This window comes from Pinus tabuliformis, chromosome 9 (assembly GCF_031772625.1).
Source record: "Pinus tabuliformis cultivar Carrire ecotype Pingquan chromosome 9, CPIR1, whole genome shotgun sequence".
In the NCBI taxonomy this organism is placed as follows: domain Eukaryota; kingdom Viridiplantae; phylum Streptophyta; class Pinopsida; order Pinales; family Pinaceae; genus Pinus; species Pinus tabuliformis.
Genome location: NC_142307.1, coordinates 1,403,749,964 through 1,403,776,363, shown reverse-complemented (window position 1 = coordinate 1,403,776,363; position 26,400 = coordinate 1,403,749,964). Strand labels below are relative to the sequence as shown.

Here is a 26,400-nt window from a genome sequence, read left to right as displayed (position 1 = left end):
ATCCATAAATTGACTAAGTCTAGGTCATAGCTTCTCATTGAGAATAGAGATAGGTTATTCAATTGTAGGTTGTACTCAAAGCAGGCAAGCAATTGTAATACATCTGATTAATGCAAAGAGGCTTGAGGGGTTTTTCCCAGTTGGGTTCCCCAAGAAAAATATTGTGCATGTGTGAGTTTTATTATTTCATGTTTGTGAATGTTGTCCTAAATTGTGAATTAAATTCTACAGATCAATGGAGTAGAATTTTGTCCCTTAGTTTTAGGTTAAATTTCTTGAGTAATTGAAATTTTATCACCATATTTCTACATTCTTGGTAGTTTTCAATTGTGGTTTTATGTGGTGGTTTTTTTGATGGTTTTCATTTCAAATTAATTAATTCCTTTATTTGCAAAAACTAAAATAAATTAATCATATAATGGCAAAAAGCCTACCACTACTTCCAAACATCTTGCAATCTATGCACTCCTCGATCGAACTTGGGCAGTTAGGTTGAGATTTTGGCTCCTCCATTGAGTTATTGAAATTTTGGTTCAAGCTTTGGCTCCTCGATCAAGCTCCTAAATACCTCGGTCGAGGGTTTTAATCTGTGATCTACACAAAAATTACCTGCACATATCACGCTTAGGGGTTTTATAGAAAAATAGGGCTCGATCAAGCATTTATTTACAAATTATGTGCCTAGTTTGACTCGGTGGGAAACTTGAAGCCATTACTCAATCGATACCCTAAGAAACCATGGGTTACAAAGGAGCTTGATCAAGGGTTTGTGTATTTCTCGATCGAGAAATATTTAATCCCTCGAATAGTTTGATTGAGCGTTGAAATATTACTCGATCAAGCTTATTTTGTTCATCCCTAAGCTCGTGTGCTTGCCAAAAATTGTAAACCACCTATGTTGATAGACCTCTAAGTGTTCCACTAAGCCCTTCTTTTAATGCATCTATACACACCACAAAATCTTCATTTGGGTCAGCAATAGTTAGGGTTTGTGCACTTGTAAATAAATCCTTCAATAGATGAAAACTCTCTTCATGTTATGTTGTCATACAAATGTGGTTCCCTTATTTTATAGAGAAGTAATGAGATGAACAATATTTAAAAATATTGTTGCGAATTTTATGTAGTATCATTCTAACCCCATGAAATATCTAACTTATGATACATTCCTTAGTGTGGGTCATCCCTTGATGGCTTCAATCTTCTCTAGATCCTCTATTATGCCTTCCTTTGAAATGATATGCCCAAAGTGATGAATATGCTTCTAATAAAAATAACATTTGCTCAGCTTGGAAGACTGTTGATGCTCCCTTAATACTTGTAGTACCAATATTAGATGATGTTCATGCTCTTCCTATGACTTGGAATAAATTATGTCGTCTAAGAATACAATAACAAATGTGTCCAAATAGTTTTTGAATATACCATTTATTAAGCACATAAAAACAATTTGTGCATTCATTATTCCAAAAGGCATCACTACAAACTCATAATGTTTGTACCTTGTTCTAAAAGTATCCTTATTTATGTTATCTTTCTTGAACCTCACCTAATGATATCTTGATCTTAAGTCTATCTTGGAAAATATCTTTGCTCCTCATAGTTGATCGAAAAGGTCATCAATTCTGGTTAGAGGGTATTTATTCTTCATCGTAGCTTCATTCAATCGTCTAAAACCAAAATAGAACCTCAATTTCCCATCCTTATTTTTCACAAAAAGAATTGATGCTCCCTAAGGTGAACATGTTGGTGTATGTACCCTTTCTTCAACATTTTTTCTCCCGAATTTGTATCTATTTTAATTCAAGTGTACGCATTTTGTAAGTAGCATTTCATATCAAATTAGTCTTGGCATCAAATCAAAAGAGAAACATATCTCTCTTTGGTGGAAAACCCATTGCGTCTCCAAATATAGCTTCCAACTCCTAAAGAACGAGATGATCTTTGAGACTTGGTTCTTTGGTATTTTTTGTGTCCTCGGCTACATACTATTGAAATCCTTTCCTAAAGCATCTCTACAATCTCAAGGCTAAAATATCTCTTATAGAAATAGGTCTTGGAATTCCTTGCACAATGCTTTGCTTACCCCTTCATAAAGACATGTAAATTTCTTATTATGGCAATCTAGGATAGCATGACTCGTGTCCAATCAGTCCATTCCAATTAGGACATCGTACAATACCATTGTTATATTATTCAAATAAGAAATTGTGTCCATTCAAAATCAAGTTTATAGGACGGATCCTAGCACATTCATTGATCCTTCTCTTGGTTCCAATGGCTAGTTGAACCAACCATGATCTTTCAAGTTTGCTTCTCAACAAACAAAATCTATCCACTATTGTAGGATTAATTTAACTCTGATTTGATCTTGAATCAGTCAAAATAACAACAGGATAATTTATAATCTTACCTTCCCCTTCAATCATGTGGCATTGATACTCTTCCTAATGATCCTCTAGGGTTACATATATTCTTGGAATGTTTTTGCCTATGTCTTCTAATATTGTAGCCTCCTTCACGTTATATAATTTCCTCATTTTGTCATCTTTATGAAGGAAATATCTATTTAAATGATCTATTTTACATCCCCAACGTTTGAGTGGTGGTTTTCCCCATTTTCCAAAGGAATCTGCCACTTTGGCTTCATCTTTGACATGTTGATTTTGTTATTTTAGTCTAGGACTATTCCTTTGAAAGAAGGTTTGAAACCATTCTTTATACGATATGATTTTTCCTTCCTCTTATCTCTCCTAGATTTCTGAGAAGTCTCGTTGCTTTTGTTCAGCTCTACAAATATTTAGTTTTTATAATAGTTTTAGAAAAAGTCTTAAGCTCGTCAAATTGAATCTTGTATTTATAAAAATATGAGTCCACTTAAGAACATCTGAGTTTTCACTTTCTTCTCCTTGATGAAGCCCACATACCCCATTAGCTCCAATAACTTTCTCTCATATTCCTCCATAGTCATGCTTCCCAAGTTGAGTTCAAAGAAATCTTGCATCTTCTTATCATAGTAGTTCTCTGAAAGATATTACTACTGGAAATATTTCTTAAATTGATTCCAAGAAATTATTTTCTCATCAATGTGCTTGATTTGCTTCAAAATGGTCCCACTAATGATCTAAAAAAAAGAAAAAAGTTTTACGAAAAAATTTGCAAGCTAGTTTATGTCTTGTGGGAAATGGACCAATTTGCAAAAGCACGTAAACTTATTGATTTTAGTTAAATTTTGCAGATATAACCAAAGAAAAATAAACAAAATGCAGCATCACAAAACAACAATTTGATGACGGAGTTCACCCCTCCTGGGTTACGTCTCCGGGTCTGGCTTCTAATGTTGGCCCTTTATATTATATGCTCAAAATGTCAATTACATCAACATACAATGCTCAAATCAAAAAAATAATGTTGTCATTGTGTCCAGAACACCCAAAAAACCCTGTGTAGGCTCTTCATGGGATCAAAAAGGCTAAAACTTGGCTAAGATAGGCCTCCTTGCTCCTTTCTTTGTTATATGTCCTGCAAATTCACCAAAATACAAAAACTGGCAATATTTTAACTCCTTTGGTGCATCCTCCATGCGACAAATCGACGTGCTTTCGGTGTTGATTCTACCGTGATTGGTGCAATCTGTCGAACAATTATTTGGGCACCCACATCCCAACTTCCACCTTCGATCTCGATCATGTGCCAGTTCATATGGCTAAAGGCGCGGGCCAGAGGCCACACGCTCGCCACCTCCGTCACTCCTAGTCACACTGTGGGCCATATGACCGTGGGTTGGGCACCACGCGCCATCCCCTCCACTACAATCCTTTTCGTTGGTCGTGTGGGATTAATGGAACTGGAGGTGGGGCCATGTGCCCCCTCACCCCCGCCCCCGCCCCCGCAATGCCAAACCCACTCCATTTTAAATATAATTCCACCATATATATACAATAAGTAACATATGCAGTCCAATGGTAAGACATGTGGTTGTTGTGCCGGAGGTCACAGGGTCGAACCCCACCAGTTCAGTTGGACCCCAAACAAAAAGTTTACATGAAACCTAAGGGCTATGTGGTACCCTTCGATTGGGCTACATGGCACCTCCTAATTAGACAAGCCGAAATTCACCAACCAATCGCAATCCGCCAATTCAACCTGTACGACATGCCACGAGTCAACATAGGTTTGTCCCGTTTGACCACCATATCTGCCCATTCATCCCACTAATATCAGTGCCACGTCACTGTGTGGCATGCCCAGTCAGCATCCCAGTGAACCCTGCAAGTTGAATTTTTAGTTGTTTGCCAAAAACTTTAGAACGCGATAATTTTTAGATACGGTGTCAGATTGAGGCGATTCAAGCATCATTGGAATCAGAACAAAGAGATCTACGATTTGGTGTAAGTTTCAGGAGAATTTGAGCACTTTCATTTTTAGCATATTTTTTATCCCCTGGGTCATTCCTCCCCACTACAAACTTTTGGACCACCAAAATTTTGTTTGTATTCATCAAGTAAGTGAGGGTACATATCCCTCACTTTCCCAATCTCAATCCACCTTGCTTTAATTGGATTGGTACCTTTTATCCCCACTCGAAGATACTCCACATTGCCTCTGCATGAAGTCCTTATTCACCTGTCAAGAAGTGAGTCTTCCTACAACTCATCTAAATATTCAGGAGAAAAATCTTCAATAGATGGAATCTGAACATTTTCTTCACGATCATCAGTGATTGGAGGCTCATTCAATCTTAAGTTTTCCACTTTAACAGCAGAATAAATTTGCATGTAAGGTGGCAAATCTAATAGGAAAGCGTTGTTACCAATCTTCTCCAAGATTTTCAAAGGACCATATCTAATTGACTTGAGCTTTTTACCTTCACCTTGAAGTCTTTCCTTGCTGATATACAACCAAAATTGATCTACCACTTGGAAATCGTGATCAACTCGATGCTTTTCATGCCTTAATTTGTGCTTTTATTTCCTTTTCTCAAGTTGCTCTTGTACTTTTTGATGCACTAGATGAATTTGTTCAATGAAATGCTTGGCTTTGTCCACATCGCCATGTCCATCTACTGCAATATCTTTGCCAAAGATGAAATCCAAGGAGACTTTGGCAAATAATCAAAACAAGCTTCAAATGGAAATACTTGCATAGATGAGTGCTTGGCATGATTGTAGGCTTTTTGGATGTAATGCAAATGCTCATCCAAATTTTAGGATGCTACCACCATATCCACGAAGGAGATGCACTATTTTTATGTTTACCACTTATGTCTGGTTGTCGGTTTGTGGATGAAATGTTGTGCTCTTCTTCAACTTAGTGTCCATGAGTTCCCATAAACTTATCCAAAACTTCCCAACAAATTGAGAATCTTGATCAGAAATAAGAGAAGTGGGAAACCCAAGTGAACCCATACATTTTGGAAGAACATATTTGCAGTTTGTTTAGCTGTAACATATTTCTCACATGGCATCAACACACATATTTTGTTGAAATGATCCACAACAACATATACATAATCATGACCTTTTCTTGACATTGATAGTCCTCCTAAAAAATCCATAGAAATACTTTTTCAAGTACGAGAAGGAATAGGAAGTGGAGTGTACAAACCCAATTTCTTGTTGCTAGGCTTGCTAGTAGGACACATGGAACATCCTCTTACATATCTTGAAACAGTTTCATTCACGCGAGGCCAATAACAATACCTCTGAATTTGTGAAATTGTTTTGCCTACACCAAAGTGATGAGCAATAAGAAAAGTGAGGACTTCCCTTATGACATTGATTCTTTCACCCTTTGGAACACATAACTTTCCAAGATGATACAACAACTTGTTATGAACATGACAATCCAACTCTTCAACATGATTCCCTTGAATCAAAGTTGCATAAACATCTTTTAAATCGTTATCTTGAGCATATTGTTCAATATAAATTTCATGTATGATTGAGTTATGCTTAAGAATGACATATGCATTAGCAATAGGCCTTGATAACATATCAACAACTTTGTTGTATATACCTTTCTTATATCTAATTACCAAATGAAATTGTTGTAGGAATCCCATCCACTTGAAATGTCTAGCTTGTTGTAGCTTGGTTTGCGATTGTAAATATTGCAAAGGTTGACAGTTAGTATGAATAATCATTTCTTTACCTGTCAAATAGTGCTTCCATTTCTTCACTCTTCGTACCAAAGCATAAAACTCTTTATCATACGTACAATAGTTAATTAATGCATTAGTAAAGGTTTCAGAATGATAACAAATAGGCTTGCCATGCTGCATCAAAACTGCTCCGATGGCATAATTGCTTGCATCGGTTTGAATATCAAATGGCTGCTTAAGATATGGAAGTGCTAGAACTGGTGTTGCATTGATTTTCTCTTTCAATGTATTGAAGTCGTTTTGTTATTTTCCTCCCCATTAAAAGACGTATTTCACACTTGTCAAAGCATGTAGTGGTGTTGCAATGAGTGAGAAGTTAGCTATAAATTTTCCCCAATATCGGGTTGCTCCAAAAAATCTCCTAAATTCTGTTACATTGTTGGGTTTACGCCAATTCACAATGACTTCAAATTTTGAGGGATCAATCTTCAATTCACCCCCTCCTACAATATGACCCAAATAAACCAAAGAGGTTTTCCCAAATTCACATTTAGACATCTTCAAATACAATTTCTCTTTCTTCAAGACATCTAAAACTTGTTTCACATGCTTGACATGTTCTTCACGAGTCTTACTGAAAATTAGAATATCATCTAAGTATACTATGACAAAATCATCAAGGAATGGTCTCAACACATCATTCATAACTCTCATGAATGTTGCAGGTGCATTGCAAAGCCCAAATGGCATAACTAACCATTCAAAAAAACCTTGTTTTTTCTTAAAAGAAGTTTTCCAAATATCATCTTCTGCAATCCTTGTCTTATGATAACCGCTTCTCAAATCTAAGTGAAATAAACAACTTCCTTTAACTGATCTAGCAAATCATCAATGTGAGGAATAAGATAGCAATTCTTTACCGTGATTTTGTTCAACTCTCTAAAATCCACACACATGTGCCATGTACCATATTTCTTTGGAACCAAGACAATAGGAGACACATAAGTAGATGTGTTAGGCCTGATGACTCCTTTGTCAAGCAGCTCTTGAATTTTCCTCTTGATTTTTGCATTCTCTAAAACTAACATTTTGTACATGCCAATATTTGGAAGTGGTGCATCCTGCTGCAAATGAATCCAATGTTGGATTCCTCTTTGAGGAGGCAAACCTTGAGGTTCCTAAAACATCATGTCATAATTGTTAACAACTTCAACCAATTCATTCTTGAGTTTAGAATCACATCTTGTTAAAGCTTCAAATTCAACAGTGGCTTTAGCTTTTAATCATCAACAACACAAAATTCTTACTAGCATTTACAAGCCTTTTCATCTGGCCGGCACTAACAAGATATAAGTTCACCTTCTTGTGATGTTCTCTACCAATATACTAAACTCCATCTTTAAAAAGATGATATTTTTTCTCATGACGATAGAATATGGCTTTTTGGTCATGCAAGTATGGACTCCCTCAAACAATTTCGCATATGTCAAGTGGTACAACATCAAGCTCTACCTCATCAATAAAGTTTGCAGTGATGGAAAATTTGAGTTTACATTTTCTTGTCACTTGTAATTTGGCATCATCACATACCCAACCCAAAGGGTAAGGTTTAGTATGAGGTGTAGTTTCTAAGTTTAGTTTCTTGATAATAGCTTCAAAAATAAGATTGACTTGGGATCCACTATCAAACAATGTATCAACTTTTGTTTGTTTTGTAATGACCCTAATATGAAAAAGATCACTTCTTTATTTATCATTTTGAGACTCAATAGGCTTACTAGAAGAACTAGTACTTGCATTAGAAGCTTTACCTTTCATTCCCATGGTTATGATTTTGGTTTCATCGCATGAATCAGATCCTAGATCTTGTTGAGTTGTAGCAATAGTCTTTTGTTTCCCCTTATTATTGAACTTCTTTGATCTCATTTCTAGATGTAGTTTCCAAAAATGGTCTTCATCATGGCCTTCTTTAAGAAAAATGTTTACAGGTAAGTTTCTCTCCTTATTTCTTCACTATAGCATTATAATTTCCTTTTCTTTTTCCTTTGTCTCCAGATTTGGATGGCTTCTTTCTAGTCTCTTAAAGAACATTCTTGCCTCTTGATTCTAAATGAGTTTCCTGAACAGATACTTCACCTAGATTGTGGGATTAAACATAAGTATAGTATGTCTCAAATAACTATGTAATCCACCTATGTATTTAAGGAGAGTGTCTTGTGAAGATAAATCAACACCCAAGATTAAAGCTCTTCCTCTGAATTCTTGTGTGTAACTTTAGACACTTTAACCGTTATCTTGTCTAAAAATTTTCCAATCCATAACTTCTTTTTGCATATAAGCTAATTGATAAAATTTCCTTCTTAATGCAACTATAAATCATTCCAAGAAGAGATAATTTTACCACTTTTCTTCAAATATTCTTGAGTTCTAGCCTCCCACTAGATGAGGGTTGCACTTTCCAAATGGAGAGAAGCAAGTTGGATCTTTGTACCATCATCATCAATCTTTTGAATCCTGCAATAAATTTCAATTTGACAAACCCAATTATCCAATTTTTCAGCATTTACTTCCCCATTGTACATAGGGAATTCAAATTTGACATCAAGCTTAAGCAAAGGAGACTTCACATGCCCTTTTGGAGATCTAGTAGGAGTATGTCTAGGTGTTAAAGGAGATGAATATGGAGGTGAAGATGGAGGTGTTGGAGGTGGAGGCTTGCTCCCCTCACCACCACTACCTTTTTGTTGATTAGAAATTGCTCTTTGCAACCTTGTTGTTCTCTCTCATACAACACTTTCACCATCTCAGACATATCATAGAAATCCTTTCTAAAAGCTCTCTCATCCTCAGACATTGGCTCCTATCCTTCTTCATGTGCCATGATTAGTGGATTTTGTGGAGTTTGTGACCTCCTTGAAACAATTTGAGGGTTTGGTTTTACAAGCACTCCTCCTCTTCTCAACTTAGACCTTGTTAACATTCAAAAACATTTGCAAAAATAGTCAAACCTTCAAAACAACCATGCTCTGATACCAAACTGATTTGAAATTAAAAATTTTAAGGTTTCTTGAAAAAGTTTGCAAGCTATTTTGTCTTGTGGGGAATGGGTCAATTTGCAAAAGCACATAAACTTATTTATTCTAGTTAAATTTTGCAGATATAACCAAAGAAAAATAGATAACATGCAGCATCACAAAACAACAATTTGATGACGGAGTTCACCCCTCCTGGGGTACATCTCCGGGTCCAGCTTCCAGTGTTGGTCATTTATATTATATACTCAAAATATCAATTACATCATCATACAAAGCTCAAATCACAAAAATAATGTTGTCATTGTGTCCAGAACACCCAAAAACCCTTGTATAGGCTCTTCTTAGGCTCAAAAAGGCTAAAAAATGGCCAACATAGGCCTCCTTGCTCCTTTCTCTATTATGTGTCCTGCAAATTCACCAAACTGGAAAAGATGGCAACGTTTTTCATCCTTTGGTGTGTCCGCTAGGCGACAAATCGGCATGTTTTTGACGTTGATTCCATCATGATTGTTGCAATTTGTTGAACAATTAGTTGGGCACCTACAACCCAACTTCCACCTTCGGTCTTGGTCACGTGGTAGTTCATATGGCCAGGGGAGCAAGCTAGAGGTCATGCTCCCACCGGCTTCGTCGCTCCTGATCACATTATTGGCCATATGCTCATGGGTTGGGTGCCATGCACCGGCCCCTCCGTCACAAGCCCCGTCGTCGGTCGTGTGGAATGAATGGAACCGGGGGTTGGGCTAACCGATGCCCCCTCCGCCTTACACCGTGGGCACACCACATGCGATATGACTGAGGCTAGGGCCATGTGCCCATGCCCCCTTCCCCCCCCCATGGAGGTCACGAGGTCGAACCCTGCCAGGTTGGTCAGACCCTAAACCAAAATTTTACACGGAACCCTAGGCCCATGTGACACCCTCCCATTGGGCCACGTGGCACCTTCTAATTGGACGAACCAAAATTCACCAACCAATCACAATCTGCTAATTCAACATGTATAACCTGCCACAAGTCACCACGAGATTGGTCCGTCTGACCACCATACCTGCCCAATCAGCCTGCTGACACCAACGCCACATCAATGTACGGCTTGCCCAATCAGCGGCTTAGTCAACCTTGTAAGTTGACTTTTTAATTGTTTGCCAAAAACTTCAAAACGCAATAACATTCATATACGCTGTTAGATTGAGGCGATTCAAGAGTCATTGGAATCAGAATGACGAGATCTACAATTTGGCGCCGATTTCAGGAGAATTTGATCACTTTCATTTTTTAGCATAGTTTTTATCCCCTATATTCACTAAATGGAAGTCTTTCCTTGCAAATGACATATGGCTACTCTAGCTTCTAAGTTAGATGAGTAGTTATGTAATTCAAGATACTTTCTAATTCCAAGTAACTAAGTTTCAACATCATCTCCCTTTCTAATTTCACCATCAACAATATGTGGCTTAAGCTTCCTAAGCTCACCTGCAAATTCTCCAACTCATGTCGTCTTCTTTGATGTCTAATAAGAGATGTCTGTAGGCTTACCAACAATTTAAGGTGTCTTCCATAGAAGACCCACAAGTGGTTGATGAAGAAATCAATTGGATGAGAAAGAGCCATGTTGTAGTTTCCTTGTCAATTATAGAAGTTAAGTATAGCACAACCACTCATGGAAGTAAGGAAGTTGCATGGTTTCATAGATGTCAACTTTGTTCAAAGAGTGGTGGTGACCATTTCTGACAACGAAAGTACATTTTTTTCTAGTAAATAACACTACTTATCATTCTAATAAAAAGCATATTGTTGTGCAATACCATTTTGTCAGAGACAAGGTTGAACAATTATCTAAAATGGATCATTATAACATTTGTCATATATCTTGGTACTTCATGGGTGGAAAAACTGGAGGAATTAGCTTGCAAGGCCCATTTTAATAATAGGTCCTAGTTTGGAAATTTTAGGTCTAGAACCTTCTCAACCCATTTTGAGGCATCAAATGGCACTTTTAAAGTCAAAGAAGCGTGAGCATAAATCAATCCCTTCGACGTTGTTCTATATAATGAGACCTTTGCAGTGACGCAAAAATCACCTTAATTAGAGCCCATATGTGCAAGTTATGCATCCTACAAGTTTACCTATCTTATTGACCACCATGGTACAAGTGAATGTCACATTAGTCCCCATTACTCACACATGTGGGGCTAGAAATGTGTGGACTTTAGAAGAAAATTCTAGAAAGTCCAAAAGCTTATCACTGATTGAGGGTTGATGATGCAAAAATCCTAACCTTAGATGACTATCTGATTAAGTATCGTGTCACTAATAGAAAAAAGGTTCCATTCTTTAACTTTATACTCATTTCATAGTTGAGAAGATCATCTAGGAGTGGGATTTAAGAGCATAAAAGGAGGAAAAGATTGTCTAGTAGTCATTCATACATATTGTTAAAATCAACTCCATAGTGAGTGCCTCTTTCTTTGTATTTGCATTTCCTTAATTGAAAAACAATAGAGCAAAAAAATAGGCCTCATGTTCTAGCTAGGTTCTCTTATATTGTGTTTACCAAAATCTATCTTGTGTTCATTTCTGTGGATGGCATTATTTTGATTATTTGTTTCATTTTTTATTTTGATTATTGCATAAATTTAAACAATAAGCTAGTAATAATTAATCTAGGATCTAAAGAAATAAATTGCATAATCTAAAATTTCAAAAAATTATAAGGTTTATTGTGAAGAATCATTCCAATAGAGTTCATTGAAAAAGGTTAATATATTAAAGGATGTTGCAAATTCATCAACAATGTCTTATAGTACTAAAAAATTCTAGTGGAGTAGACTTGTGTGAATGTATTATTTGCCCCTATTTTCAACGAAGTACTCAACAAGTAGGAGGATGTTGAATATTTGTTTTATTCTCTACTAGTAGACTTAGTTACGTTCATAAGGGGATTCAGCTAGTCCTCAACTGAAAGGGATCTGGTAGGAACTCCCCCCTCGCCCACCCCACATTGGAGGGATATTGAGGGCCAAGGACAGATCCCCCAACTAAAAAATCACTGCTCATTATGTATTATAATACACTCCCAATTAAGGAATTATAATTGTAATATAGTCCATAACATTTTGGGGTTTTCAATATTGTAGGATACCTAAATATTGCACTGTGAAGAGTGAATTTAATACAATGAAATAGACAGACATGCAACATCAAGGTAAATCTTTGTGTGCCACATTCATGTGACATTGTTATTCTTATGTTTTATACTCTGTTAGTGTTACTTTTCTCACATAGGTATCAAACTTGTCAATTGACTATCCATGTAAATCTTCATTTGCAAATTATTGCTTAAGTTGATAAGTTTAGAGAGGTTGTAATCCATTACATGTTCCAATCTCTCTCAACACTATGACCATGAACCACTAACATTATGAAAGTCTAGTGATACACAAAAGAAAAGAAAAAACACATTGTAAGATTTCATTGGTGACCCCTCCACCACCCTAAGATGACTAGTACCCTCAACAAGACTTAGTTGTCTCTAAAGTTGAAAAGCGGCCAAAGCTAATTCAAGAGAATGATGTGTAAAAATTCATTTTCTTAAACATAGACCTTGCCAATGATGATTAGAGTCCACTACCCAAATGACCACAATGACACTACCCAACACAAAGATGATTCTCGTGGCACACTAATAATACACTTCTCATATTGCTGAGTTTTTTTATGTTTGCCAACAAGTGGACTTAGATGGTATAAGCTTAGTGTTTGTGCAAATTGTAAGCACGTGTGACAATTCAATGATTTTGTGATCTGAAGGCACTCAACTTGTGGACACTACTCTTATGCTTTGTTTTTATTTTTAACTTATTTAATGAGCCATCCACAATTTCACAATCTAAGTTAGTTCATTGCAATAAAAACATAAATAACATTTTATATTAATATTTATATATAAAGAACAATAATTTAAAATAAAGTTCCCCAAAGGAGGTTCCCCAGGAGCGAGCGTTTTACCGCACCCCTGATAGCATGTCAACTCACACAAAAAGTGGTTGTAGTTTCCATTATACTTGGTGCATTACACGCACTCCTATCACTTCATCGATCATGGAACGAAGCTAACACAAGGTTAAATGTGATTTGAATATTCCAAGTGGCATAGGGAAGTACATGAGGACTCGGGAGGTTAATTCTATTAGATTGGCAAAGGTTGAGGAAAAAATTGATAAAAAAATTGATAGTATTGACCACATGATGACCATTCTAGCTAGGAGATCAGCGAACATCTCCTTCGCTTCGAATGAGGGTAGTGACCAATGAGCATAGATGCCTGGAGATTCTACCCAATATTTGTTATGACTAACTAGTTTTTGCTTGCAACACTAATAGCCTTCTTTGTTTTCTCATGTCAATGTATGTTAAAGTGACACAACCAGCCTATTTTTATAAATTTCTATTTACAAGATGCTCTAGTTAGCCAAAGTCTTAGCAACCTCAAAACTTTGAACTTTTGGTTTTCCTTCACGCATTACCAGTAGCAAAAAAAAATTGGTTTATGTAATCTTCATTTGACATAATGCAAAGTCTCAACTTCAAAAATAATAATAATAATAATAATAATTTTTAATTTAATTAATTTAATAATATGAAATATATCATAAAATATTTGATGTTTATCATGGATTACTAATAAATTAATTTATATAATAATGTTAATATTCCCTCTTACTCTCCTGGATGAGGGTACTCAACAAGGACATTGAAGTGGCGGTCGAACAGAACGGCATGTGGCTAGCCCACATGGCCTTCCGTAGTCTAGCACACTGACTAGTCTAAAACTGGCATTAACAATAGCCATAAATGGCATTTAAGGGGGCATCGTCGCCAACCTGTAAGCAACCACCCACCTCAGCTCTACGCAAATATGAATTCCAGGGAAAATTTCACCACTGCACCTATCCATCATCCTCTGCGTCTACCCTCAAGCCGATGCAGCACCCAGCTCTCGCACTACCACCGGGAGACGCTGCCACCTCCTCTGCTGCATTGATTTAGGCCCGGGAATTCACTTCATGCAGAGCCTGGCTTACCATTTCGTCCTCCACTCGGCCTCTGCGGCTAGTCCCTCCTCTGAGCAGCCCGTAAATTCTACTGAGCCTCTGCATCACTCTGAGCCTAATCCCAGAAGAAATTATCAAACTTCTAGAGCCAACATGCCGAGAACGCGTCATCGTATGCGCAGTCGCAGGGGCGGAAGCAGAGGAAGCCTGACTCGTCCCCATCATTCTCCAGTTTCTGATACCACTTCCTTTCTGGCCCAACAAACCACTAGGAGCTACCCAAACACCCGTAGTAGAAGAGGTCGCTCTCAATCCTACCGCCTCCATTCAACGCCCCCTGCCTCGCCTCCCAACAGCATTCCTTCCATTTCTGCTTCGCCTCCTAGAGGCACTCCAACCCATCCACAGCCACATCTCCAGTCTGCCCAATTCACCTTTCGCTCATCCATGAACAGGCCCATCATCACCGCCACTATCTCCATTTTCTTTCACGAGACGGAGCAAGCAATTGAGGGGCAGGCCACTGAAGGTGGTGGTCACACTAGAGCAATTGAGGAGCAAACCACTGAAGGTGGTGGCCACAACAGAGGGAAGGAGACGAACCAGAACCAACATGAAGAAGAAGCCGCGGACCCTTATCGTTGTTTCATTGAGGAGGAACATCCAGCGCAGCAGGAAGGCAACACGGAGGCCTCACAACAGGCAGGTGTCGACATGGAGGATTACAGGTGCTTCATCGTGGAGGAACACCCGTTGTCTCCGCCTCGCTCCTAGTCAGCCACATTGCTTGAGTGTTTGCCACACAGCCCGCCACGTGTTTGCCACACAACCTGCCACATGTCTGCTTTTCTCAGGTTTTTAGAATCTTGCTTTCTAGTTTCTTTAATGGGGGTTCTGAAAAAACTAATGGTTTTAGGTATCTTAGTTGGTTTCTATTTCACCCTGAACAACTGATAAAAAACTGTGCGCAATTGCTGGTTTCCCCTGCGTGGGCAGCAAGTTAAATTTTTGAAATTGTTTTTTGATTCGGACTGGTTTCCCATTATGGGCAGTCCAGACTTTGTCTCTGCTATTTTTTGCCATTACTCAGGCATGGATAGGCAAAGGCTTAGGCCTCAATGTACAATATTTTTTCAGTAATAGAATTAGCCTAACTTTGAAAAAAAAAAATATTCCCTCTTACTCATTATACAAAAAAACACAAATATCAAATTATTATAAATAAAACCATATATCAAGAATACCATAGAGCAATTTCTTGTAAAAGATTTTGGAAGACTATTTTTATGTAAATACAGTTATCATAATGCTGTGGAGCAATTTCTTGTAAAAGATTTTGGAAGATTGTTTTATGTAAATACAGTTATCATAAAGCTGTTGAATTTGGGTCGAGCATGTGACATGCTTCTTTGAAAATTCCTTGGGTTTTTCATATTTTATTTTTTTTGGGGTAATTTATGGTTTTTTATTATATTTATATCATAATTTTTATAACTTTATTTTTTAGTTTTATAATGGTTTTGTAACTTTTGTTTTTATGTTATTTTTTAGTTTTATAATGATTTTATTGTAATGTATGGTTGCATTAATAAAAACTTATGTTAGAGACTCATACCAACAAAGGCGCTACACCAAGCGTTAACAAGTAAACCAGTTAACAAGTAAACCATTAGTATAATGGACCACAACATTAATTCTGATTGAATAAGCTATGTACGCTATTCCCCTAGGGTGGGTGGTATTGTATCATTCCTTTTTAGAGGTGGAATTGGAATATCTTGACCATATAAAAAAATAACCATTAAAAAAAAGGCAACACCTGTATTCTTTAAAATACTTTCCAACTGAAGTAATACCATAAAAATTGACTGTTTATCCACTTGTGTTTCAAGGATTTGATTAAATTTTCTAAATAATAGAACAAATCAAATTCAAAAACATATATAGAAATCTAAAATACAAACAAATTATAAATAGAAAATCTAGATAAATAATCTTGAATATATAAATATCTCGCTATAATCAATAAATACACTCTTAAAAAATAAAAAAATACATTATATAAAATTTGATTTTGTTCTTAAATAGAATGAAATATCAAAAATCATACTTCAGCATAAAACGCAAATATATGAATAGAGAGTGTTGCGATCTACACATCTTGTAAATTGGCCCTTCTCTTGCTACCTAACGTAAAAGGAGAGAAATCAGCATTTTTTGTTGTAATGGCAGATATCAAATATTGCAAGAATTATTTTTAGATGGATAGAATTGCAGATGTTAAATGTTTTTATGGCACCATCCAGTAGTGGGGATATTCAAGGACATTGAATTCATTTCTGCATTAAAACAATTTCATCGATATATCTTGTTAGAACCTGCACCCTTACAGATCATGGTAGAAAGCGACCTCTTCGAGAATGTAATGTCATGTTTGTAACAGATTACACTAGAGGAATATGGATTCATACATTTCGACTAGAAAAGGGCATGGATCGGCGAATTCATAGTCTGCTAGAAACAAAATTCTCTAGAAAGTTTGAGTCATCCAAGTGCTTTACATAACACCAAAATACACTACACACAGAATTTAAACAATTAATAATTTGTAGTACTGTGTAGGCATATTATTTGACGTGCCTCAGACTTCAGTGGAATTCCTGGGACAACAAGCTAATATATAAGATGTATTTTGAAAATGTATGGCGAGCTATATAGGTTTCCTTCCTGCCATAAAAACATTTAACATCTGCAATTCTATGCATCTAAAAATAATTCTTGCAACATCCAGTAGTAGGGATATTCAAGGACATTGAATTCATTTCTGCATTAAAACAATTTCATCAATATACCTTGTTAGAACCTGAACCCTTACAGATCATGGTAGAAAGCGACCTCTTTGAGAATGTCATGTCATGTTTGTTACAGATTACAGGAGGAATATGGATTCATACATTTCGATTAGAAGGGCATGGATCCGCAAATTCAGTCTGCTAGAAACAAAATTCTCTAGAAAGTTTGAGCCATCCAAGTGCTTTACATAACACCAAAATACACTCCACACAGAATTTAAACAATTAATAATTTGTAGTACTGTGTAGGCAAATTATTTGATGTGCCTTGACTTCAGTGGAATTCCTGGGACAACAAGCTAATATATAGATGTATTTTGAAAATGTATGGTGAGCTATATAGGTTTCCTTCCAGCTCAGGATACACCTTGGCTGAAACTCTGTACAACTTAAATGACTTTCTCATCATATCATGGGATGGGAATGGAAACTCCCTCTAGAGTCCATTGCGGTTTGAATGTGTCAAGACGACTACACTGCAAGAGTGCAAAGGAAGCCTCGGTTTGCTCCCATTCATAGGTTTAGTTTTTGAGGAGTTGAAAACTTTAGACACTAAGTGCCATGTATGTTAGTCAACTTACTGTAATTAGTTAGGAATGATTGCAGGAAAAACATAAAAGGGCTTAGCAAACCAAGTTGCTTCTACAGCTTAAAGTAGGTGGGCATTGCTGTACTCGTTTACAGTTCGAAAATTTTACCTTCCAATTGATGAATATTCTTTAAAGAACAATAATTTTTAGAGGAGCAAACACCAGATATTCTAGTCATTGCCTGACCAAACTCTTAAGATTTTCTATTAATTATCCATTAAGCAATGGAATTTAAGCGCACAATACATAGTGCAAAATAATCAGATCATCAAAAAAAGTTCACAGGAAGTACTGATCCAGATATTTTCCCTGTAAATGAATATTATATACACTTTTCGATCATCAGGATAATGATAAAATAGTAGCAAGGCCATCTTCAACAATAATAACTGTGATTTAGGCCCCTACAACGAGCAACCATTTTCCCTCTACCCTTCCACACCATTCCTAAATAACGAATTCCGCTTTACCCTTTGACATCTACTCTACATAAAAAATTCCCACCGTTATGCACCTACATTAAGAATTGTACTTGTTCAATTAGAGAACGATCATTTACACGACTCCAATCAAAATGATTTATAGGCACCCTCTGAGCTTTCACTCAAAATGCCAGATACTGCACTGATCATTACCATTACACTAAACTAAAAATCTGTTTAGTACTCCTCATTCCCAGCATTAGGTCAGAGTATAGGTTTTCAAATGGAAAAAAAATGAATTCCAAAATACCCAGCTCTGATTTGCGACTTCTCATTTGTAGAAAAATTTCCATATCTCTCTGATGTTTGAACTATCTGCAACTTCGACCACCAAATGGGCTCCCAGTATGCCTGCAGGAGAGAAATCATGCATTAATGTACCAGAAAAGAACCATATATGAATTGAAAGAAATAACGGGACATGGCTTCTTTTTTCATGAAAAAACACGAATTTTATGATGTATCATAAATTTTCATTACTAAAATAAATAGATCTAGGTAACACAGGTCACTATCCCATCCAACTATCCAGAGTTCCATTATAACATCATCACCAGAACTGTGCTTACTAACACAAACAAAAGAAAGTCTTCATTTGTGGGTAGGAAGATTAAAAGCACAAAGACAAACCCAATCCATAAAAAGCTTGCGGGAATTATGGAAGGAAGGTACCTACCTACCCATAATGAAGGTGAGGGGTTATGACTTTGTGAAAGGCTTTGCCGAGGCTTTGTCGGTCAGGTCTTTCTGTCTGGCTTTGGCCCGTGAAAGGAAGGAAGATGGATCTAAAGCTGCATTTATTGGTAGAATGAATCAGCTAGCTCATATCACCCAAAAAGATGTGTGATTGATGGGAGCTGAGGATAAACCAATGTGAAAAAACTGAAATAGTAAGCAAGAATGAAGCTGAAGGGAGGAATGTCTTCCAGGGAAAGGCCTTGAATGCCAAAGCGAACACTGAAACGACTAGGAAAATGAAGAACTTTAAAGGAAATGATGTCAAAAAGGTTTTTAATCTGTTATAGAATGATATTGCCTATCACAGGGAATTGGAAATGAAAGGACTGAAAGCTGAATGAACAAAGCATTCTGAATATTTTTTTACCTAAAAACATTAAGAGTGATTGCTTGCTGATCCGAAGGCATCATGAGCACTCTATCTCTTATCATCGGGCCATTGGTTAAGAGAATATCAATAATGCTGGGAAAAGGAGCTAGGCATTAGGTGGTTTGAGGAGCTTCCTCAAGTTCACCCACAACCGTGAGAGCTTTGTTAGCTGCTGCTGGGCAGAGCCTCCCATCCCCAAAAGATAAGGTGTTAAGCAGGGGGCTACCAATCTGCAGGCAAACACCACTGGTACATAAAAGGGACGACTGCATTTGAAGTTTGATCAGGGAGAATCAAAGGAAGCAAACTATATGAACATGGAGTAGGATGAATCAGAGATTGAGTACATGCTTGATGATAATCCAATATTTTCTAAAGCTGCTCAGACACTCGACAAAGGGTCGTCCTTTTCTTTAAAAAGGAAAATGTCTTCTGAAATGAATTTTTTAAATTGGTGTCGCTTGAATTAGAAAAAGGATATTGCTTTGCAAACATAGTGGGGGTTTAAGACATCTTTATGTGAAGATAATTTCCAAATCCATGCAACTTGCAAGATACCCGGATCATTCTCTATAGGGGAACTTGGAATATTTCAGGCTCTCCAGCCTACTTCAATCCTAGCAGGATGACTTTGACCCTCAGGATTTTAGTAAAGCTAGATATCCCCCATGGGTAGAGTCCACAAACATGCCCATGCCTACCAGGGTGTGTATAAGCAGTATTGCTTGCAGATTTGGCAAGGCATTAGTAAGGGACACAGAGAAGGCTACTTTCAAAGCAAACCTTTGTCTGTTCATTGAAATGGATATTGCTAAGAAACACACCAAGCACGTCAAGTTGAGAGAGAGAGGTGCTCTTGGTATATATCAGGCTCTCCAGTATAGTCTATATCCTGGAAGGACAACTTTGACAAGGATTTTAGTAAAGCCAGATATCCCCTTTGGGTAGAGTTCACAAACATGTTCATGGCTACCAAGGTGTGTGTAGACAGTATTGCTGCCAAATTGGCGAGTGTTAAAAGGGGCATGGAGAAAGCTACTTTTGAAGAAAAACCGTGCATTCATGTTGGTCATCTATGGGGGGGAGATGCTCCAGAGGGTCCAATTTCTTAACTACCCAAATGCTTTTTGGTCTGCCATGGTCTCAACTACCAAAGCGGAGATTGTCATGTTGAGAAAGCAAGGGACCAAAGGGCTAAAAAACTCGCAGAGGAAGACGACTCTAAGAGTTGTGAAAGCTGGTCAAAAGCAGAAGATGGGTGACATGGAGGAAATGAAAGAATATGTGCCTTAAAATCCACATTCTATGGCCGATCATTTATTGCTTAAATATCAAGGAACTCAGGTCATTCATCACTCACACAATTCGGGGACACTCAGTCTCGGTCTCCTAATTCAGAGTGGAAGATGAAGCAGAGAAATAGCAAGAGGAAGGATCTTCTCTATGTAAGTATCAGTTCAAACCCAATAAAAGAAAGTGGGAGCACAACATCCCACAAGGTAAATCCTACAACGAGGTTGCAACTCAAGCTGCTTCCCCTTTTGGTATTATGTCAGTCAAATTACACTTTTGGGGTGTTTGTTGGATTTGATGTCCTGTGCTAAAGAATTTGAAGCTCTTGTTATGTAATATTAGGGGGTCTGAACTTCCCTGACAAAAATCTGGTGGTTTAGAATCTTTTGTGCAAGCATAAGTTGGATGTTTGTTTGTTGCAAGAGGTGAAACCTCTGCTTTTGACCTGAGATGTTTAGTAAATCTGTGGTGGAATGGTAACTTTTCAGTTCAAAATCATTTCTTAGGAGCCTGGCACTGTATCAGGGTGGCCTGTCAGAGTGTGCTCTGGAAGATGAGAAACAATAATGTATTTTGGAGATCCCAATTTTGTAAAGATAAGTTTCAGGGTTCCGTTGCTTAAGGAGTTATCCTTCATGCTATCGACCAAATCTGTTGTGTTGCAATAAGATACAACTCACTTGGACCCTAAGTGTCATTCTGAATTCATGTCCTTTATTGTGGCTACGAGTTGAGAGCATATCCTTATACTTTATATATTGTTGTAAAATATCTTGCATTTCATTCCTAACTTTCAAGATGTGGATAGGTGATGAAACATACCATCCTCTTCTACTATAGATCTGAATTGTCGAGTTCCTCCTCCTCCTCCACAAAAAGAATGTTTTTTAGCAGCCAAGTAAACAACTCCATAAGGAGGTCGAAGACACTGTCCCAAAAAAGAAACAAAAATAAGCATACCTCTGAAATCCACATAACCCACCAACAGTTTAGACACAAAGCAAACTGTAATCTACAATAATTTTCAAACTTTGCTTCAAGGAAACAGTCGCAAAAAGAAATTTTATAGATATAGAGATATAAGTATAAAACCAACCTTTTTTATAAGACCATACAGTTTCCGCATCGACACCAAAGAATAAACAGTTTCTGCCATTAATATAATATCATATCCACCTTCTGATGGATCCATATCACTGGCTCGTTCACAAGCACGGCTTCCAGAAAGCTTTCTAGTACGTGTTATTTGCTGACCATGGCTGGAATCGACCTGGGTTTCCTGATTAGCACCACTGCTATTGTGGCTAAGAGAGCGGTCTAGAAACAAATCATCTTCCGAAAAATTTAAATTGATATCACTTGCACCAATCTGATCCTCTCCAACAACAGACAGTAAAGTATGCAGATCTCCCCAGTCACCAGCATAGAAGTGAACATCAGGTGATAAACTAGTAGTCCGTGTAGGAGTTACAGGACCATCACAATGACGACCCAGTCGCTCACGAGCATTTTGAAGGTTCACATATACATTTGGTATAGTGAGACAACGTAAAACTTCAGCATTGAAATCTTGAAAATGTACAGTTGAAGCACCCTGAATCACATGCAAAGCCAGATATTAATAAGGATTTATGCGGTCAATGTCTACAGGTCAAATTCTTAAGAAGCCCCTTCCAGATTAAGGCCAAAAATGCAAAAACAAGAGCTGGGAAAATGGATAACCCACCTTCAGACATGCAAAAATCCCAGGAAGACCATTCCCACATCCAAGCTGCTTGCATTGCAAAATATATAAAAAAAATTAATCAGACAACAATGTCCCAAAAGATCAAACATCATAAAATAAATTTAAAATGGATAGACATTTATGTAGCTGTAAAGTCTAAACTACTGAACTGTGAAGAAATGAAGCAAAGGTTTGATTAAAAACCCATGTCATTGCTGCTCAAATTCAGATGGAAAATTCAACTAGTTCTATATAATAATGTAGTAATATCATTAGTACATAAGGCAGAAATGATTTAGCCCCTTTGCAGTAAAATAGCTACGTAAATCATTCATAACAGTCTTCATAATTGAGATCTCAATCTCATTGACCAGGCTTTTAAAAACCCAGGTCTAAGTGAATGCATGTTTTACATTGCTAAACTATTGGGCTAGCAGAACCGAGGTTGAAAGACAGTTTTCGTGTAAGATAAAGTAACAATATCAATATATATATATATATATATATATATATATATATATTAACCAGCAATTAATAATCACCTCCAGAACTCGCTTTCCCCTGAATGACAATTGGCCATCTTGAATTTCCCTTTTAAGTGTGTTCACTAGATCAAGAGAACTCTCCCAGAGTTTGAGCCCCCCTGCTATCACACAAAAAAACAAATAAAGGTGAATAAACCATGTGGTCAAAGAAGACAAGGGACCAACGTACAATGTTTTAAAGCATGGCAATTCTATCAACATACCTTCATACTTTCCAGGAACCAGATCCAAATAAGGCACTCCAAAGACATCCATAGTGTTCACTCGACTCTGATTAGATTTCGATAAAAAAGGGCTTAAATTATCGAACAAGAAACAAAAAGCTCACCTCCCAACAGGCAATTAGATTTATCTCAACCAAACCCCAAAACAAATAACTGGCAAAAATATCAACATACCTTGAGTAAGGTCAGGCCTCCTTGCAAATTGACAGGCTCCGCAACATACTTATCAGATTGAGCATCCTGATAATTCACATACAAAATACAGAACAGATAAGAATTTGGAACTTCACATTTTTCATTAGAAGAAATACTCTTTACCATTTAGGTTTTTTTCGTGACCATGCATCTGCTTCAGCTGAAGCATCTAACCCTAGCAGTTCCATCGTTAAAACTAAAATGGCAGTATTATTTTGAACCGTCGCATTGGACCTAATCCATTTTATGTTTTTGGGTAAGCCAAAAAATCAATGGCAACTGCAATCTCGGTATCCCTGACTGAGTGGATCCACTTCGCAAAAAGCACATGGATAATTTCTTTTCTGATTCTTTAATAAGTTCCATGACTATTTGAGGTTCATATTTTCTGATTCTTTAATTAGTTCCATGACTATTTGAGGTTCATATGCCTTAGGTTTTGAGCCTGTGCCCTTTGTGGACCACTAGAAAACATTAAATATAATAGCTTGCACTGAAAACAAACATTTCGAATTTCCTTCGCACTGAATCCATCTCCAAAGTTCTAAAAGCCCAATCAGAAGTACAAAACTATTTCAAGGTTCCCACACTTACACTAATGAAAAGCTATTTCCTTCACATTAAATCTATGTCCAATTTGCTGAAGGCCTAAAAGCAACTATGTCGAGGTGGGAATCCGTCCAATAAATCAAGGGCTGCCGCCAACAGGGCATTAGTTAGTTCACTGGCGAATTAGAAGGAATATAAAGCCATCCATCAGGGTTCCATTCCCAAAGTGAGTTGCCCCACCTAAATCGCATGAGCTTGAAAAGGATAAGGCCTCTACAGCCTTGGGCAATCTTGACAGAATAATTACCCCTTGGACCTATCATTTAAGCCAAAGGATGCCTAGAATAACAAAGAAAAACTGACGGTAAATCATCAAAGGAGTGTTATGTTTGGTTTGATCAGAAGTTAAACAATGTGCAAATTTGTATGGTTGGTTAACGAAATTTGCTAAATATGTTTGTTTGTTTGTTTGAAACAAGCCCAGCTAATTTTTGGCATTTAGTTTACTGGAATATCAGCGAAAACCCTACAGCAAGTTACAAACCAGGTTAACCTAAAATCAGTTCTCTCATAACCACAACAAAGGTATGATGCCACTTGGTTCATCAGTTATAGTAAATTGCACAGTTGGGTAATTCCTTGTAGAGATGGCTAGCTAGTTGCAAAGAAAATATAAATGCAGAAACGCTGCCACAAAAGAATCCGGGACCTAAGAACTACACAGAAGTTTAAATCCAATAGATTGAAAAATTTGACAAAGGTAAACCCATTACCTATTGTTAATATCAATAACAGAAATTCAAATCTGAGCACTCAAATTACTCTCAATAAGAGCAAAATTTACCTTAGAAGGAAGGACTTCCACAGACGGCGGAGGAGGCGGCAAGGGTTTCTCAGGAAACCCCCAGAGAGAATGAGGCTTGTCCGTCGACTGAAACAACGACTGGGGCGACAACCCTGGTAGGCAGGCAAAAAGCGATGGCACCCTCATATCTTTCAGATCTGGAGTTCGAATCCCACAGCTTGTTAAAATGTTTTTGGTTCGTATATTATACCTAAGGAATACCGCTCATATAACAGAATCCCGGGAACCCAATACGCCAAAGCCTGATTTATAGGCGTAGAGCCCGACGGAAGCCCTGTTCCACAAGATTCCACGAATGTGCCCACACAGCGGACACGCTTTCCCAGAGATACTAATAGACCATTGAATTACATAAAAATGGAAAATTTAGGGTAACTTTAGGAAATTTCTTTAACCTTCCCAACTCAGATCAATTTAATGCGTCATTAGACGCCAACCAGACTTAACAACAGCGAGGCGAACTGCTATGGAAGTTTCCACAGCCGGTGAGCACGCGGAAAATGCCCGGCCGGTGGCCCATATGACCGAAGGCTCCGCGTTTTTGATAGATAAAGTGACGCTTCTGGATGGACCCAGATCCCGTCAAAAGCGGCATAGGCGACCGGTCGCCTGCGACTCCACATGAGCGGTCAATTCCGCCCTCTCTGCGTGCATCTCACGTTTTAGCGGACGACCCCAAATTTCAAATTCTCCTTGGGGCATTGCTTCATAATTCCACGCTTCGTTTTTCTACAACCTTGACCCTTGTTACAGTTCGTACGCACCTTCCCAGGAATCTGATATGTAAGTACATAGATATATTTTGTAATTGTTTCTGCCCAATCGCAAATGCCTGGAAGTCATAGCCATTGCAATTAGCCAAGAATATTGGTTTGCACCCGAAATTTGGTAGAAATTTGGTAAAAAAACAAGCTTTAGTTGGGAAATCTACATACCCCAAACGCACAGTCGAGACAGAAATTCCAGAATGATTTTGAAAAACGAAATTTTTGAAAATTTGAAGATTGATGGTGCTAAATTTATTTTGGCCAATTTAAACACTTCAATAATTGGATTTTTTAAGAATTTTTCAAAGGATTTTAGGAAGAAATTCAGTATGATAGCAAAATCATAGCTTTATTAAATTTCACAATAATAAAAATATTTAAAATTTTCATAATAATTTTAAATATTCAAAAACATATTTTTAATTAGACATTTTAAAATTTATATTCAAAAATGTATTTTTAAATCATTAAAAATGGGAAATCATTAAAAATGGGGTTGTCTAATTAATAGATGGAAATGATTTTTTTCATTAAATTAAATGGGCAATATAATTTCAAATGAGATTGAGAATTTTTGTTGTTTAAAATACATTTTTGAATGTATAATTTGATTCAACCCTTTTAAATTTTTGGGCATTCAAATTCTATAAATTAAAGAACTCAAAATTTTTATAAATCTCTACCAGATATGATTAAAACTAACTTGGAAAAAATGCTCACAAAAATAAATGATTTGTTTATTAATCATACTATGCTATAGAAAATAATGATTTCATCAAAAATCATACAACTAAATTTTACACTTCCTTATTATGTTTTTGAGGTAGATTTTACCCAAATTTTAATAAAATATTATTGATAAATCAAATTTTTAGTGTAAAGTTGTATAATCCAAGTGCCATATAAATTTTCACAATACTAAATCTTTCCACAATTAATTAGTGATCATAATAATTGTTAATTTTTAAAATTTTAATTGTGTATAAATTTTCAATTATTTGAAAATTTGTAC

At 37.0% G+C, this 26,400-nt stretch overlaps 1 protein-coding gene across 2 annotated transcripts; it reads right to left on the bottom strand.

Moving 5' to 3' along the window:
• Positions 1–17,937: 17,937 nt before the first annotated feature.
• LOC149153803 (uncharacterized) lies at positions 17,938–25,378 on the bottom strand. Of its 2 annotated transcripts, none has more exons than XM_089446101.1 (8): positions 24,601–25,378; positions 23,187–23,252; positions 22,992–23,058; positions 22,786–22,889; positions 22,244–22,288; positions 21,614–22,111; positions 21,340–21,445; positions 17,938–18,467 (listed from the first exon to the last, which is right to left on the bottom strand). In XM_089446101.1, exons 1-8 carry the CDS (start codon positions 24,745–24,747, stop codon positions 18,388–18,390), a joined length of 1,113 nt encoding a protein of 370 aa, XP_089302227.1. In that variant the 5' UTR covers positions 24,748–25,378; the 3' UTR covers positions 17,938–18,387. The 2 variants fall into 2 exon arrangements, with proteins under 2 accessions (XP_089302227.1, XP_089302228.1); XM_089446102.1 differs by having other exon boundaries at positions 22,786–22,886; positions 24,601–25,372.
• Positions 25,379–26,400: the final 1,022 nt, after the last annotated feature.

Bases quoted from the DNA above. Each gene is read 5' to 3' on its own strand.
- LOC149153803 (XM_089446101.1), bottom strand. From the start codon at position 24,747: ATGAGGGTGCCATCGCTTTTTGCCTGCCTACCAGGGTTGTCGCCCCAG. The intron at 23,253-24,600 runs GTAAATTTTGCT...GTGAATTATCAG, and splicing joins TGGAAGTCCTTCCTTCTAAG to GATGCTCAATCTGATAAGTA. The intron at 23,059-23,186 runs GTATGTTGATAT...AAATCTAATCAG, and splicing joins GAGGCCTGACCTTACTCAAG to AGTCGAGTGAACACTATGGA.